The following is an 18607-nucleotide window of genomic DNA, read 5'->3' on the forward strand; positions in this document are numbered from 1 at the left end:
TCTGGAAGTTAATGAAAGTAAAGTTGATATAACTGCAGTAGGAAAGGTTGAATTTGAGATATGTTGTTCTTGACTGTCTGGTATCCACTTGCCAGACTGGAAGGATGGGAAATTCTTCACTTGAAGGGTGGGCTCCTGGTCCATTCTGTTACACACAAAAAGGGGGCCACAGAGAGATGAAAATGTTCAGAGTCACTTTTGTAAAAATATAAGCTCAGAAAGTAGAAATCTATTTACTACCTTCTGAAAAAAGAATGATTTAAAAAATCATCAAAGAGCACATTATTATTTTTTTTAACATCTTTATTAGAGTATAATTGCTTTACAATGGTATGTTAGTTTCTGCTGTATAAGAAAGTGGGTCAGCTATACATAAACATATATCCCCATATCTTCTCCCTCTTGTGTTTCCCTCCCACCCTCCCTATCCCACCCCTCTAGGTGGTCACAAAGCACCGAGCTGACCTCCCTGTGCTATGTGGCTGCTTCCCACTAGCTATCTATTTTACATTTGGTAGTGTATATATGTCCATGCCACTCTCTCACTTTGTCCCAGCTTACCCTTCCCCCTCCCTGTGTCCTCAAGTCCATTCTCTACATCTGCATCTTTATTCCTGTCCTGCCCCTAGGTTCTTCAGAACCATTTTCTTTTCTTTTTTCTTAGATTCCCTATGTATGTGTTAGCATACGGTATTTGTTTTTCTCTTTCTGGCTTACTTCACTCTGTATGACAGACCGTAGGTCCATCCACCTCACTACAAATAACTCAATTTTATTTCTTTTTATGGCTGAGTAATATTCCATTGTATATATGTGCCACATCTTCTTTATCCATTCATCTGTCGATGGACACTTAGGTTGCTTCCATGTCCTGGCTATTGTAAATAGTGCTGCAATGAACATTGTGGTACATGACTCTTTTTGAATTATGGTTTTCTCAGGGTATATGCCCAGTAGTGGGATTGCTGGGTCATATGGTAGTTCTATTTTAGTTTTTTAAGGAACCTCCATACTGTTCTCCATAGTGGCTGTATCATTGTATGTTCCTACCAACAGTGCAAGAGGGTTCCCTTTTCTCCACACCCTCTCCAGCATTTATTGTTTGTAGATTTTTTGATGATGGCCATTCTGACTGGTGTGAGGTGATACCTCACTGTAGTTTCGATTTGCATTTCTCTAATGATTAGTGATGTTGAGCATCCTTTCATGTGTTTGTTGGCAATCTGTGTATCTTTGGAGAAATGTCTATTTAGGTCTTCTGCCCATTTTTGGATTGGGTTGTTTGTTTTTTGATATTGAGCTGCATGAGCTGCTTGTAAATTTTGGAGATTAATCCTTTTTCAGTTGCTTCATTTGCAAATATTTTCTCCCATTCTGAGGGTTGTCTTTTCGTCTTGTAGGCAAGAATATACAATGGAGAAAAGACAGCCTCTTCAATAAGTGGTGCTGGGAAAACTGGACAGCTACATGTAAAGGAATGAAATTAGAACACTCCCTAACACCATACACAAAAATAAACTCAAAATGGACTAAAGACCTAAATGTACAGCCAGACCCTATAAAACTCCTAGAGGAAAACATAGGCAGAACACTCTGTGACATAAATCACAGCAAGATCCTTTTTGACCCACCTCCTAGAGAAATGGAAATAAAAACAAAAATAAACAAATGGGACCTAATGAAACTTAAAAGCTTTTGCACAAAAAAGGAAAACATAAACAAGAGCACATTATTTTTTCCTAACCATGTACTAGAAAAAATATTAAGTAGACAATTTCTAATAGACATCATTTTACCTGATTGCTTCCAAATGAACTTGCTATTTTCTTTCTTTGCATTTGATGAGGAAAATAATTTTTAAGGAGAAGGACTTCCTGGTGTTGGAGCAAGCTGTTTTGGTAGAGCAGATAGATTCTCAAGGTTCTTTTTATTTTGAATAACGTGAATACCCTGGACAATGCTCACCGTATGTTGTCCTGTTAACCTTCAGGAATTATGGTGAAATAATGTTTTAGCTTCAGCAGAAGATCGTGGCTTGTTTTTATGCTGCCTTATGACTCTGGACAAAATACTTAACCCTTCAGCACCTTGATCTTCCCAATTGTAAAATAAGAAAATACTTGTCAATAGATCCTGTTTGTAATGTATTTTGAGATCATCAAAATATCAATTTTAGGTTGGATGATGTTCTTTTTACATACTAACAGCTGTTTCTGGGAACGTTCTACCTGTTCTCAGTTCTTTTTTCTGTTGTATCTAAAGACTTTTTCATGCAGTTCCAAGACCGTATGAAGCCTGGACATTTTGGTAAGTGGCTTTCTTAGAAGCCATGCTTACCAATTATTTTGCCAATAGGTTAACATAATAATTTTTTGGAAGTCCCAAAGGCAATGACCTATATTTTAGGTTTTCACTAGAGTAGAACATCACTTCTGATACCAACTGCTGTTTTAGTCACGTTCCTTCTCTGATAATTCTGAATAATAAGCAACCCCCAAATCCAAGTGGCTTGTAGCAGTAATAACGTATTTTCTCTTTCATACTCACTAGTCTGCAGGTTGGCTAGATTTGTCTGATCTCTGTTGGCCCTACCCAGGCTCAGCAGGTAGGGTATATTCCAGACTTTCTTTTGGGTCCAGAGCTACTCCATGGTCTTTAATCCAGACCCAGTTTAAAGAGATGTGTCTTTCTGGGCCATGTCCTTCTCATTGTGGAAGACCAGGCATCCAAGAGGGCAGGCAGAAACATGAATTGAAGACCCTGAAAGCCTCAGTTCTGAACTGGTAGCTGTCACTTCAGCCCATATCCCATTACTGAAAGTAAGTCTCATGTCCAAGTCCAAAGGCGATGCCGTAGAGATGAATACTCCACCTACTGATCTCCATGGCAAGGGCAAGGTGAGAAGAAAGAACTGTGACCACATCTTCTACATTAGGAAACTGTGCCTAACTGAGCAAAGTTCAAGAATGTCTTGTGTTCTCATTTTTATCTTGACCAAGTGACCACCATCCAAAACAAATCTTTAAAAAACTGAAGAGGTACTCTGGGAAACAGGAGGATAATGTGGGAACACTATACTACTTTTCCAGACCCAAGGAACACAGTTCACATGCTTTAACAATGAGGACGGTAGCTCATATTCAGACAAAGTAGTTTGCTTATTACTGGTGGAAAGTTTACATATTTTTAACTCTAAACAAATCAGACTTGCAGACAGACCCTGCCATCTTTATGTGAGTATGAGGGGGGAAAGAAGGTACAGGAAACAAATGGACAAGTTTGGAAATTGGCCTTCACTCCAAGGAATTTCAAGTGTCTTACGAACAGGGACCCTGTATTATCCATGATAGGTAACAAAATGCTTCACATTTTGTAGAGTTAAATACTGGTGAATAAATGAATGCATGAAAGATGAAGAAAGGAATATGAAACATATAAGTAGATGGATACCCAGGTCCAAACAAGGAAGCAGGAGGAAGAGAAGGGACCGTGGAAAAGAAATCAGGAAATTGCATTAGTCATCACCGTCTCAAAGTAGGGGCTGAGGGTTTGGACAGACAGAACTGTCCAAATTCGCTGGCGAAGACGGCAGGCTGCCTTTGTGCTAGGATATTAGGGTTTGTTTTTTTTTTTACCTCCTACTATTCTCTTTTTTTCAAGCTTTTTAAAATTTATGATATACCTCCCACCTATTTTAAATTAAAAAAAGGCACAGTGAAAGTTATTGTTTTACCTCTGATTCCAACATCAATCTCCCTTAACTCTGAAAAACATTTTCAGGAGAAGAATGAAAGCTACCCAGTGATTCATGATTTCATCATTACTCTTTTGGAGCCCAGGCTTTCCATCAAAGAACATAATATGTATTCTTTCCCTTAATAATATAACATTTAAAGATATGTTTTCATATTCTGTAAAAATAGAGTCGATATTCAGAAAATATTCTTGGCCAAAAATATCTGCAGAAGAAAAATAGAATCTTTTCTATCATTGAGTCTTCAAGGTGTCCCTGCATTTTATACTGAATTACGGTCATTAAAGATGTTTTTGTATAGTATAGAGTTAATTTCCAAGAATTTCTAAGTATATCTTTCATAGTAAGAAAGATGGAGTTCTACTTAACTATTCAGAATCGAATGAGAGATACTATTTGATGACTCAAATGGACAATTCATTTCCTTCTTCTGAAACGAGTGCTCCCGTCAGGAAAATGGAAACAACAGGTTGCGGCAGTGACAACATGGAGGAAGGTGTGTCGAATGACCCAGACATCACATGTCATCAGTAACTGTTGGTCTGGTCCCTTTTGCTTATTTAGTAGAAATGAAGCTGGAAATAAATAATTATTTAGATTGGTCTCTATTTTAAAATCAAATTGGCCTGGAGACTTCAAGAAATAAGATCTAATAATGATTTCTTTCATCAGTATCTTATAGTTTTCTGAGTACAAGTCTTTTGCCTCCTTAAGTAGGTTTATTCCTAGGTATTTTATTCTTTTTGATGCGACCGTAAATGGGATTGTCTCCTTAACTTCTCTTTCTGATCTTTCGTTGTTAAGTGTATAGGAATGCAAGAGATTTCTGTGTATTAATTTCGTATCCTGAAACTTTACCAAATTAACTGATAAGCTCTAGTAGTTTTCTGGTAGCATCTTTAGGATACTATGTACAGTATCATGTCATATCGCTTATGTGGAATCTAAAAAATTGTACAAATGAACTTATTCACAAAACAGAAATAGAGTTACAGATGTAGAAAACAATCTTATGGTTAACGGCTGGGGGGGAGGGATAAATGGCAATTGGGATTGACATATACACTCTATTATATATAGAATAGGTGACTAATAAGGACATGTTGTATAGCACAGGAAAATCTACTCAATACTCTGTAATGGCCTATATGGGAAAAGACTCTAAAAAAGAGTGGATATATGTATAAGTATAACTGATTCACTTTGCTGTACACCTGAAACTAACACAATATTTTAAATCAACTATACTCCAAAATTTTTTAAAAAAGAAAGAAAAAAAAGATCTAATAACAAAGTCAAAGATGAATAATTACTCATAGTTCACTGATTCGTTGATTAACTCAGTGTCTGTCTTGGACCAGACTTTGATTAGAGCAGCGTGGCAGAGGTGAACACATCTGCCTTGTCCTGTGCGTCCATCTGGTTGGCATATTGGAAACTCTCTGCAGTCTTTGCCACACAAGCGAGACTAACGCTGACCCCTGAACCCACCCAGAGCCCATCAGATCTGTGTGGGTCTCAGGCAACCACCTGGGAACAGGGTTAGAATACAAAGTCGGATTCAGTAAACTTTGGGTGGCGCCCAAGAGCACACATTTCTGACAGGCTCCCAGGTGAGGCTGAGATCGGGTGCAAGGCCCACAGTTGGTGTAACAAGGATCTGAGCTCCACAGAGCAAGAGACAGTTCAGGGTTGTTACTGGTACGGAGCATAATGGATGTGCTGAGGAAGCTTGTACCTCCCATACCCTGAAGGACCATCAGCCAAGACCAGTAATGAACTGGGGAGAAGTGGGAAGACGGCACATACACCCAGGCAGAAGTCATCAGACACTCACAGGTTAGCAAAGGCACAGAACACATTGTTGACACTGAGGAGCTGGCTTAATTTTCATTACTAGGGTCTTTCAATGACGAACGTGTAGCTGTGGCGCTCTACTGCTCTTAGTTATTCTTGTTACCGATGAGAGGTTAAGATGAGCTGGGATAAAAATGAGTGTCATCCATCATGCTGCCTGGACTCGTGGGAATGAATGCAAGTCTGTAGAGCCAGGCTCGCACCCCTGAGTTACACACCACGGAGCACAAGCCTCTAATCAGTCAGCTCCCTCTGCTTCCCTGCTCGGAACTTGCATGTGCAATTACACCTGAAATGTTTCACCCCTTCTTTCCTTCAGCACGTATGTGTTGAGATCTTTATGTGCCAGGTACTATTCTCAGGTCCGTACAGGGTCCTTGTCTCCATGGAGCCTACATTTGTATGGATAAAGACAGAAAGTAAAAATGAGAAAAATATAAAAATAAGCATTCAGATTCCAATAATGATAGGAAGACATTCAGCAGGGTGATTAGCTAGAGGATGAATGGGGGTGATATTTTAGATAGAGAGTTAGTGGGATTCTCTCTGGGAGGTGATATTTGAGCTTCTGTCCTGGATGACAGAAGCCAGCCAAGGGAAGATCCAAGGAAGAATATTTGAGGCAGAAGAACAGAAAGTGCAAAGGCCCTGAGGTTGTCGGAGGAACATCAATAAGGCCAGTATGGAGGGACTGTGAATGTGGGGTGATAGGAGTTGGTGAGATATGAGATTAGAGACATCAGCCAGACCAGATCATGAGGAACCCTTATTGGCATGCCGAGGACTTTGAATTTGTTCTTAGTGTTGTAGAAAGCCAGTGGTGGGAATATAAACAGAGGAGGAGTGACATGGTCAGTTTTAACTTTTTAAAAGATCACTTTGATTACCACCAGAGCGTTAGCTAATATCTCCATCATGTCCCGTAATTGTCATTCCTTTTTTGTGGTGAGAACTTTAAGATCTAGTTTCTTAGCAACTTTGATGTATATAATAATGTTGTTAACTGTAAATGCAATGCTGTGCTTTAGATCCCCAGGACTTACTCGCCCTATAACTGCAAGTTTGTGCCCTTTGACAAACATCTCCCCATTTCTCCACCCCCAGCCCCTGGTAACCGCCACTGTACTCTGTTTCTACAAGTTGAATTTTTTAGATTTCACATATAAGTGATATCATACATATAAACGAATCATCAGTGTCTTTCTCACTGTGATTTATCTCTCTTAGCATAATGCTTTCAAGGTCCATCCATGTTGTTAAAAAGGGCAAGATATTCTTCTTTCTCATAGCTTAATACTATTCCATTATATATACACATATATATGTCTCTGTGTGTGTATGTGTGTGTGTGTGTTTGTATATCTCCTTTCCCTTGGTTAGTCCTTGTGGGTAAGCCTCCGTCTCTCGGCTGGGGAGAGGTGGCTTCTTAACTGAACATCAGACACGAGACCTGGGGTTTGAGGGAATTCAGTAAGGTGCAATATGTGGATTCACCAGAGTCTGCACACATACACACACAACAATTACATATGTGTACGTATGTATGTACATATATGTATGTATGTGTACACATACATATAGTTAGACCTAGAAACCCCCTCTCCATTGGGAAGACCTGGAGAAAGAGGGGAAAGGGGAGAAAGTTAAATTTGAAAAGCAGGATGATCATAAAGAGACACTCAAAGAAGCCTTAACACAAACGGATGCTTTAGCACTAAAAATTGGTATGACAGGATTCCCCAATTAAAGAAAGTACTGTTTTACGCAGTTGTGATATTTGCACTAAAAAATGTAAGAGTGACTCAGAGTAATCTTTATGTAAAGTATGATCAAGGAACAAGGTAATAAAATACTAATCTACATGAAAAGGTAAATATAGCTTGCGTGTTTTGTTTTTTTAAAAGTTAAAGCACATTTCTGGCTTAATAGCTTTATAGTTATGTTTCCAGAAAGTTTTAAAGATGCCCCTAATTAGTAAATCTTATAAATATTCTCAAAATCAGCAATCCTTTGGGGTGGAAATAACATTCAAAGAGGAAATTTTTATTTTGAGTTTAGAACTTACCTTCCAGAATGCTCAATTAGATCAATATATTCAAAAATTCTATCTTTTCCTTGGGCAGTTTTTACTAAAATCTGGCATTTCTAGTTGTATGCTAAAACAATAAGATACATATTTTTTCCTAGGGCTCAAGGACTCCTGGAGGGTAAACTAGGAGGTGCCCTGAGAACAGGGGCCATTTCCTATTCTATCCAGTGTCTGCTGTTGCCTGCCATAGACATCTGACAGATGTCTGTTCATTTAAGTTTTTTGATCAGTAGAGAAATAATCATTCAAAATTTAATATGGCTGTAGTTAATGGCGAGGCCGATTGGATCAAGGAAGATGGTGAGATATGTTTAGAGATGCATTTAGTGAGAAGATGCTAATAACGTGGATGTAGTTTAGGTCATATTGGGATGTATAATAGAGTTTTTCGTGCAGACAACAAATATTTATGGAGCACCTACCTTGTGTAAAACATTGTGGGCCTTGGCGTTGGGGTCTTGGCTATGAGTGAAACAAGTTCCTGCCCTTACAATGTCATTTCAGCTTCACTGTGCAGAGAGAGAAGATTAACAAACCCAGAACTATAAATAAATGCTATGAATAAGGTAAAGCAGGTGACGAGGACTAGGGTGTGGAAGGGAGGTTTGCTGTTTTGCGCAGGGAAGTCCATTAAGTCTGGTAGGTAAAGTAATACTTGATCAGAGATCTGAGTGGGAAGAGGGAGCCTGGTAGGGGCACCACGGGGATGAGCACCTGGGCAGGAGCATCCCTGGCAGGCCCCAGAAACAGCCAGGAGGCCGAAGATACTGGATCACGGCAAGGGAAGGAGGGAGCTGGCAGAGTGGAGGGCAGTGTGGCCACAGGAGACCACGTCTTAGGAAAGGTGGGATGTTGCCCGGTCTTGAGAGTTTACTCTGAGTGAGATGGGGAGCAGCTGGAGAGTGTTGGAGAAATGATAAGAATTTGTATACGAACTGGGTCTAGAAAGAGGTGAGATTTCAAGAGGCCAAGAAGAGGAGGGAGGACATTCTGAGAACGAGAAATGGCAGACCTAGAGGCGAGCACCCGATGCCTACGACATGGGGATGACCAGGGTTGGCTGGAATAGAGGATGCTTCCAGAGCAGAGTGGGGGTGAGGATGGAAAGGTCAGTTTGGGGACAGTCTGGACCTCCAGGCCATGTGGTTTCTACTTACTCTGTGATCACAAGAAGCCTTGGAGAAAAGTGTTCAGAGCACAGGGGTAAGCCAGAGGAAGTATTCATCTAAGGAAAGAACTAACTAGATCTTTGCATTCAGGATCACAAATCCAGCAGTCGTATGTTGGCTGGATTAAAGAAAGGAGACTGCTGGAGCAAAGGAGATCAGTGAGAGTATTATTGTATCAGTTGGATAAGGGGCTCCTGTCATGCCACAGTGATCATCAGTAAGGAAATTCTGGAGTCGTGTGGTGCATCCATTTCTATGGGATATTTTGCAGCTGGTAAAAAGTAAATAATACCTTCACATCTATAGACTTGGAAAGATGGCTGTGGTGTATATATAGTTCAGTGATAAAAGCACATTGCAGAATAATGCATATAAGAGCATCCTATTTAACCCATCAATTAAACCTCCCAGGTGTGTGCATGTGTGTGTGTTTGTGTGAGCTTGGTATCAGTCAGGACCATCCAGGCTGTGCTTACAGACCCAGATTTTACCATCACAAAGGGTTAAGGCTCATTCATATGCTCACAGATTCCATGTGGGTCAGCCAAGTGGCTCTGCCCCTCCCTTGAGACCAAGGCTGGGAGAAGCTCCATCATCGATTCCATGATGGCCAGGGAGGGAGGGGACTTGGCAAGTTGTGCTCTAGCTTTTAAAGTTTCCACCCAGAAAGGACACGTATCACTTCTGCTTATGCTTCATTTGTCAAAGCGAGTCACAGGTCTCACCTAACTTAAAAGAAATGCTCTATGCATTTGTACCATGTGTCCAGAAGGAGGAAAGCTAGAAATGTTTGGTAAAGAGTCCTGATGATTGCCAGGAGCATGGAGGATGGGGTGGAATGGGCCAAAGTGAGGAAGGATGCTCACTCCAGTGTCCTTGTTATGGGGGGAGGAGGGAGAGAAAGCGTGGAAGCATATTTCTTACCAAATGGAAAGGTACTGAGCCCACCTAGTGGCTGTGAAGGCAGAAAGGAGCAGTCAGATGCCGGAGCCTGGAGTTCTGAAGGCAGAAGACTTCTTTTTTTTTTTAGTGTGTATGTGAAGAATTGTCAGAAGAAGCGATTCTCAAATGTTTACGCTTGGGTTGTTTGGAGAGGGAGGCATCATGAGCAGAATTGAGTTATCGGGCAAGAGGAATAAGTTTAAGAACATAAAGGAGAATCTCTTAGTCAGTTTGAAACTTGTGGAGCTTGAAGGTCAAGTAGACCTTCAAAGAGAAGATATGCATGTCTTGAAAAAGGCCGATGCCGGGCCAGAATTAAGAGAAACACTTGAAACCGTCCTATTGGGATGCGGGCCGCCACTTCTGATTCCATGCTCATCTGGGTTTCCGTGCAGGGTCCGGAACCAAATCAATCTTCCTCTCTCTTCAGGCTCTGGACAGAGACATATCCAAGGGGAATCCAGTGGCGGAAATGTCCCCATGTTAACGTGGAACCCAAGTGCCTGTATTTAATGTTTTGGACCTTTTTACTCACACATTCTTTTAGATATGGCAAATCCATTTTGGTTTTACATATGGCCCTATTTGAAGTTGCTTTGGAAAGCAGGCAAAAAAAAATAGAGCCCTCTGGGAGTAATAAAAAGTGCAGACTGTCCCCCCCTGGGCCTTGAAACTGCACTAGACTTTCTTTCCATCCAGCCTGCCGAATGCAGCCCAGGAACCACGCGCTGAGCCCCGGAAACGTTGCTTCTGGGATGCTGCCACTAAAATCCAAAACTTGATTGAATATGACTTGCTTAACTGACCTTTAACAATTTCCTTTTGTCATCCAAAAGTGAATGACAGGAGCCACCGTATTCGGAAAACCGGCCGCCTCTATTCTCCATTTGGTTACTGCAGATAAGCTTTCCACATGCTTCTATTTCAAAGCTCAGAATGTTTGCAGAGCCTGTATTAATTGAAATCGTGTTAGTGTTTTAAAGCTGTCCAAAAGTTTTATTAATTTCAAAGAAATACTAAAGGATTTTGCATTAGAAGAAAAACATGTAGTTGGCAAAGAGGTTTTCTTTTGTAATTGATTGTCAATTCTGATACCTGAAAATATTCGTTTAATGCCTCTTGCAGGATATAAGGGTTTGGCATAAATTCTACATGTAGAAATAATAATACCTTAATTGAAAGTGTTTCCTGTAAATTTGCTGGATATTAGGGATTCCAAAGTAAATTTAATTTTCTCAGTGAGCTGTGACTACATAACAATCGTTTTTCTCATTCATAAAAGAGACTTTTCCTATAGCTTAGTGGTTCTCCACCAGAGGTGGTATTACTCCCTGGAAGACATTTGACAATGGCTGGAGACATTTTCAATTGTCACAGCTTTGAAGGGGGGATGCTGTTGGCATCCAGTGGGTAGAGGCCAGGGATGCTGCCACCCATCCTGCAGTGCACAGACGGCATCCACCACAAAGAATTATCCGGCCTCAGATGTCAGTAGTGCTGAGGCTGAGACACCCTGCTTAAGAGAATCTGCACAGTTACTTTTTGATGGTAATATGCGGTACAGATTCCTGCAACTATGCAGGAGGAGAAATGAGCCTGGCGTCCACCCAAGCTTCCCTCTCTTTAAATCGAGAGCAGAGCCTTTTGCCCGCATCCTTCCCGTGAATTTACACCCGGACTCGAGCAGAACAGCTGGTGCCCTGTCTCTTGTGTCCTTCCTGCTATTCTGGGCTTTAGGATTCCTTAAAGTAACACGGGTCACCCTGTAAAAGTGGGGCAAGCTCTTCCCTTAGCCTCACTTATTTTTTGAGTGAAGATCTGTGTGGTGAATGAAGCTACCAAATCCCCACGTTCCCTATTTTTCTGACCTTGGTCTGGTCTTTTTTCCACTTGATTTATCACCTTTTTATCCCTTTTGATGTTCTGCTTCTTTTATAGTGACAATGGCCTGTTTTATTACCTACGAAACCATTTTCTTTTCCATTCCAAACTTTTCTCTAAGCTGTTTCAAATGGATTTTTTTTATTGAGGTGACATTCACATAACATAGGTGAGCCACTTTAGAGGGAAGGATTCAGTGGTTTTTAGCATATTCACAGTGTGTGCCATATCCAGCTTTATCTAGTTCCGGAACATTCTCATCACCCCAAAGGAAACTCTTTCCCTGTTGAGCAGTTACTTCCCAGCCCCTAAAAACCACCAATCTGCTTTCTGTCTCCGTAAATTTACTTACTCTGGATATTTCATATCAATGGGATCATACAATATGGGGTCTTTTGCCCTAGCTGTGTTCACTTAGCATAATGTTTTTGAGGTTCACCCACAGGGTAGCCTGGATCAGTATTCCTTTCCTTTTCAGGGCTGAATAGTATTCCATTGTATGGATGGACCACATGCTGTTTATCCATTCATCCATGGATGGACATTTCCATGTTGTTTCCACCTTTTGAATATTGTGAATAGTGCTGTCATGAACATGTGTGTACATGTATTTGTTTGAGTACTTGTTTTCAATTCTCTAGGGTATATATTTAGGATAACGTGGTAATTGTATGTTTAACCTTTGGGAAACTGTCAAACTGTTTTCACTACAGGGGAATCATCTCTAAGCTGCTTTATTTTGTTAATTCCATGCCCCTGCTCTTTTTTTTTTTTTTTAGTCAATTTATTTTTATATTTATTTTTTGGCTGTGTTGGGTCTTCGTTTCTGTGCGAGGGCTTTCTCTAGTTGCGGCAAGCGGGGGCCACCCTTCATCGCGGTGCGCGGGCCTCTCACTCTCGTGACCTCTCCTGTTGCGGAGCACAGGCTCCAGACGCGCAGGCTCAGTAGTTGTGGCTCACGGGCCCTGTTGCTCCGCGGCATGAACATGCCCTCTTTTTGTCGTAATATTATTTCTTGAATGGCTGCGGTTCCTGGGGATCTGTGCAGCCTTTAATGGGAAGGAGAGGGGGAGCATTTTGGAACAGGCGTTCTCTGTGACTCTCACTGTCCTTCTTCCCCACCTGTAGGTGTCATTCTTCCTCTTCATCATCTTCGTGGTGTACACCATGCTGCCCTTCAACATGCGAGATGCCATCATCGCCAGTGTCCTCACCTCCTCTTCCCACACCGTCGTGCTGAGCGTCTGCCTGTCTGCAATGCCAGGGGCCAAGGAGCACCTGGTCTGGCAGGTAGGTGCACCTCCACCTCTGCAGGGTGACCACACCTGCTCAAGGTGTGACTGTTGGCTGGTACCTGGCAGGTGCTCCAGGTCTGCTCTCTGATGTTGACCCTGAGTGTCGCTAATGGGTAGCCAGCCACTCCCCCATCTCTGCAGTGGAATCAGCAGTCACTTAGCAATTAGCAACAGTGAAAATTGGAAATGGCAGCTCCATTTTGCTGATTGATGGTTAAAAGCTGTTACTATACATTGTAATTTAGTACTCTTATTTTTAAGAGTTAGAGTGAAACAACATATATAATTAAATTCATAATTCTCCCCCATCTCTCTCTGAGAGATATCCAAAACCCCATCTTTACAGAGGACAGAAGAGCTCTCTATTTCTTAATCCTCTGGCAAGTCCAAGGACATAAAAAATAGTTCTTTAAAATGCTTCAGCAGCAAATTTAGCTTTACTGCTAAGTGGCATTCCAACGAAGCCTTCCTATTTAATTAGTTAAAAGCATTTAAAAAGCCATTTAATTTCCTGTTATGTACATCCATAAACATGAGGGGCAGTGGTTTGCACTTATTCTTAACAGTCTCTTTTTCACCTGTAAAAAGTGTGCTTTATTTTGCTGGGTTGGAATCAAATGTAACAAATGCAGCCAGTGTGCAAAATGCAGCGGGGCTGAGAGGAGTAGTTATGAACACCACTGTTGTTGAAAAGGGGATTTTAGACGTGGGTCACTTGAGCCCTGCGGGCCTGAGAAACCAGTTTGTCCTTCACTTGAAGGAATGTTTTATTTGGAAACTTGAGATGGAAATGGAGGCTTACCCTTGGGTCTGTAGTAATTGCTCTTAGTTGGAAAGCGTTCTAAGGACCCCTTTTCTCAATACTCGTCTCTGAGCGCTCATAACAAACATTCATTAAGAGTAGCCTGAGCACTTGTGAAATGTCCTCTGTGGGCACTGAGTGAGGGTAAAGCTCCTGATCTTGCACAGTGGGTGCCCGTTTCCCATTGACTTGTTTGGACGTTACTAAGAAGCATCCCCTCCAGGAAGTGGAGGGAACCATGTCTTTCCTGTGACGGAGCGGAGTAGTCACATCAGTAACCTGCATCGCCAGAGACACACACGGTGACTGGTCAGTAACTAATCAAATGAAAGAAAGAGGGTGGGTGTTTTATTAAAAGAGGAAACAGTCCAGCTGTGCCCGGGATGAGGTGGAAGAAGTGTTCCTTTTTACACAAGTTCTGCCCCAGCTTTTACTTGCTTTTTCTACATTTCAGAGCCTCCCATGAGGATATTCATGGGACATTTCTCCTTTCTCCCATAAATTCCATCCTTCCACCCTCCCTTTAGTGGGGCCATTAAGCTCAACCTTAGGTAGTCACATGCAGGTCAGGGTGATGGGTATATTTTACATAGGAATGAGTACATAATAATTTATGTAAGAATATTATGTAACAATAATAATTTGCTCTGCCAGTTTACACTATGGAAATCACTACAGGAAAGTCCTGGCCACACAGGCAACAGGGCACTCATACATATTTCACTGCTCACGGCATCTTGCGGGTCGTGGGTTACTGTGGAACACATACCTTGAACATTTTGTACCTATCTTTTCTGCCCTTTCATGAATAAAGAAAGTGTCTGCTGGTGCAGATGTAATAGAAAAAACATCTGGAAAATGAGGATTATGATACCTGCCTGTAAAGATCAAATGGGGTTAAAAAAAAAAAAAGGAAAAAAATAAGTGATTTACAAAGAACCGGGCATATTTTAGATATCAAGTGCTATACTGAGTTTTTTTTTTTTTTTTTTTTTTTTTAGCACTGTTATTTTCTTGCCTTGGTTAAAAAAAAAAAGTGGAAAGAATGTAATCTTAAATTTTTATTTACTCAATTTCCAAAACCAACGAAGAAAAATACTTCTTATCAGTGGACAGGCAGAGATTGGATAATGATAGGATAATTCTAGAATAGCAAAAGAATAAACATTCTTTATTCCATAAGAATAACGTTGAAAGGAACAGAAGACTATAAGGTCAGGTTTTCATCCCTTCAGACGTAATTTCACAGTGATTTCAAGAACTGGGAAAAGCAAAATCTGCCAACAACACTAAAATGGAAGGTTTATAGGTAAACATCAAAGTAATGAAGTAGAAGAGCTTTAAGTATCTTTGGCCAGTGCTGGAAATATAAACTAAAAATAATACTGGTTTGTGATGTGAGGAAAACATTTTATGGGATTCTTTTTATGAAAAGTGTATAAAAGACAGAATGCTACAGATTAGGTAGTTATATTGCTCTGGAGTAATTGTTTAAAGCAAAACTATTTAAAATAAAGAATCTTGCTCTGATATAAAGAATGAGTTGCCCATCAATGATCAGTATCACCCCACCTTCTAAACCCCCAAAGAAAGAGTGCATTTTATTTAACATGGGTCCATACTAATCATTTTTGTTTCATTTTATTTTCTGAACATTGGCAATCCATTGATAGCATGTAGTAACTTATCTGTTTACCAGAATATTGACTTAATAGGAAACCCTATTCCCATTACCATCTTGTGCTCAGGAAATTAATTTCACCAGTATTTGTCTTGAGGTAGAATTCATTCTCAGGCTATGACCTATCATCTACTTGAGGAAATTTATTTAATACCTGAAAATTGTGGATGATGTCTCCTAACACATTTGAACACAAAGTATAATTCCTAATACATTTTTTTACAGACCTACCAGTACATTGCAAATCCAGTATGGATAATTTTTTCCCCTAAGCCTTTCAAAGATAGGTTGCCCCCAGACGTGATGCTCCATTGCCTCCAGCTGCTTTGGTGTGGACTTCCTACAATACCACGCTCCTACATAACCATAATGTAGCTATCAAACCTGGAAATGTGCATTGTTTAATTCCTGACGTTCCGGTTCCTCCAGCTTTCCCAGTAATGTCCTTTACAGAACAAGGGCCCATGCATTGCACTGTGTTCTTAAGTCTCTTTGGTCTCCCTCTGGATGGAATAGTTCCTTAGTCTTTCTTTGGCTTTTACTATCTTAACGCTTTTGAAGGTTGCAGGCCAGTTATTTTCTAAGATGTCTTTTAACGTGGGGGGTCCAGTGTTTCCTCATGAATAGATTGAAGTTATGCATTTTGGCAGGAATCTCAGAAGGGATGGTGTGTCCTCATCACGTTCTATCAGGGGCGTGTATGTCCACTTTGTCCTATTATTGTCAGTGGTCATTACTATCAGGGTGCTGTCCACCAGCCTTTTCCACTTTGAAATTACTCTTTTCCTCTTTGTCATTAGTACATATTTTGTGGAGAGGTGCTTTGAAACTATGCAAATAATTCTGTTTCTCATCAAACTTTTAATATATTTATTTGCTTGTTTGTATCTATGTGGTCTGATGTTCAGTAGATTATAAACCACTGCTGTCACTGTTTATTTTGATGCCCATATGGTCTCAGATTTGTCCAGCAGGTGCCTCTCCAAGCTGTACCTTTGACTTGTCCCTGTGATTCTTTGAGCATTTCCTCAATTTCTGGCACAAGCTATTTTGGGTTCCTCTTGTGCCCTCCCTGACCTGGCCCTAAAATCAGCCATCTCTGCAAGGATCCCTGGTTCTTTTTGGTGAAGAATGACATTTCGTGGCAAGATCTGGGCTTTAGGCCTTTCCGTTGCCATTGGGGTGTCAGTGCTCCAAGTGCTTTACATCTCCATTTATTTTTATATCTGCCTACATCTTAAACAGCATGAGTTCACACCGATATTTCCATTTTAATTCCAGCATAAGTTTCATGCCAGTTTTCTCTCTTTCCATTGTGGCTCCCTTGACCAACAGTGAAAAATATTTAGCTCTCATGATCCTAAATATATTTATTTATTTGATGAAACCTTGCACATAACCAGTCTTCTGTTGCAACTGTCAGCCCCTCTCCCTGCCCTCTCACTTGGGACAGCTTCCTTCCCCCACTTCTATGTCCCATTCCCCCAGCTGGAGCTCTGACACCCAGTCTACGTGAGGGTGTCCCCTCCCCCAGCTCAGGCTCTGTACTTGACTTTGCCCAGTGTAGGTCCACACACCCAGCCCAGCTTTGTCATCTTGGGTGAGTTTGGCTTCCCCCGTCCCCTGTTGGTGCAGACGCTTCTCTTCTCTGCCTCACCTGAGGGCTGGGCACTCAGTTATTCAGGAGGGAAGGAAAAGGACAAGAAGAGAAGGGGTAAAGGATGGGCCCGGAAGAGGAAGACAGCGAACACATTTTGAACGGACTTTATTTGTGGAAGAGGAAGAGATTCTTTTCAGTTACTTTCTGTGATTCCCTTTGTACCGGTCTTGGCACCTTTTCTTCTAACTCTTTTCTGTCTTTGTTTCCTAACTGGATTTCAGAGAAAAGCTTTTCTGGAATCTGAGATTATTAAGGGAATCTGGAATCCTTTATCACCAAGGGAAAAAATTATTTTGATATTAGGAAACTTAAAAGCAGTTTTGTACTGTCTATGTAAGAAGGATACTTTGTTTGCCTATCATAAATTTAGCAGAGATACCAAAGCCCTTAACAATTTATGGTTAACAAGAAAATAAGAATTTTGCCTGTATCACTAGGATAGCATGCATTTGACGGAAAGTTCCACAAAGGCAGCAAGGAGTCTTTTTTGCCTGTGATTATATCATGGCAGAGGGAGACTGAGGCTTAGGAAAGCATGATGAAACTTGCCACCTCATGCCACGGTGCCTGCCTCCTGCTTGGGCCCTGGGAGGAAGGGTGGCAGTTATGCAGCCATTAGACAAGGTTAGGGATCTGGGTAGGTGTCTTGCCTCCCAGACTGGGGCAGCTGGTCCATCAGTCAGGAGCCCAGTCTGTCCTGCAGCCTGTGTTTGTGTAGCACTTACTCCATTTTAAGTATGCACCTTGTCTGTTCTTCATTTGCTAAACTTCTGTAGGTCAGCTACGCTATCAGCAGGGTACTGAGCCATCCTCAAGGAATTTCCAAATATTCCTATTCACAGATTACAACTGCATTTTGTATTTGAAATTTACTTACTTTTTTAATGTGTTTATTTCCTTGGTATTCCTAGCACGGTCTGAATTTTCATTTTCTGTATGTTTTATTTTCCCGTGAGAGAGGAAGGAATTTGAATATAGATTTCTTGCACAAGCAGGTTATATGAGAATCCATATTTATTAAAGAAGATAAGCCAAGCAGTGCATATTGATTTTCTAACAGGATTACTCATATTTCAGAGAAATTTTATAGGGTTCCTTTATGCAGTGGATACTTTAATATATTTAAGTTGTGATACGATTTGAAAAATTTTCATTTGGACCTAAAATAGAAAATATAGCCTGTCATCTATGGCAAGTGTGCAATCGTAGTAACGCAGATTTGTTACATAACTGATTCTTTTTCAGTATAATTCAGGAACTGTATATTGGAGTCTGGAATTAAATTGCATTTAGGATCTAATCTGAGAAGCTCAAAGGAGAAACAGCACGTTACCAGCTGCCCAGTTTCTGGCTGTGGAAGAGACTAATTGTTAGGAATTTGGATCTCTGTTCTTGCGGTTTTGTCTTTAGAGAAGCTCAGGATATTAATATTTTCCAAAGAGGGGAAAAGAGACTGTATCACTGTTCACTCTGTGTA

General features: G+C 40.8%; 1 protein-coding gene across 1 annotated transcript in view; it reads left to right on the forward strand.

The window, feature by feature from the left end:
- Positions 1-18607, forward strand: part of ADCY2 (adenylate cyclase 2) — a 431484-nt gene that overhangs the window by 94985 nt on the left and 317892 nt on the right. The window contains exon 3 of the mRNA XM_061187643.1: positions 12821-12982. Coding sequence (XP_061043626.1) covers positions 12821-12982 — 162 coding nt within the window. The remainder of the gene's footprint in view (positions 1-12820; positions 12983-18607) is intronic.

This window comes from Eubalaena glacialis, chromosome 4 (genome assembly GCF_028564815.1).
Source record: "Eubalaena glacialis isolate mEubGla1 chromosome 4, mEubGla1.1.hap2.+ XY, whole genome shotgun sequence".
Taxonomy (NCBI): Eukaryota; Metazoa; Chordata; class Mammalia; order Artiodactyla; family Balaenidae; genus Eubalaena; species Eubalaena glacialis.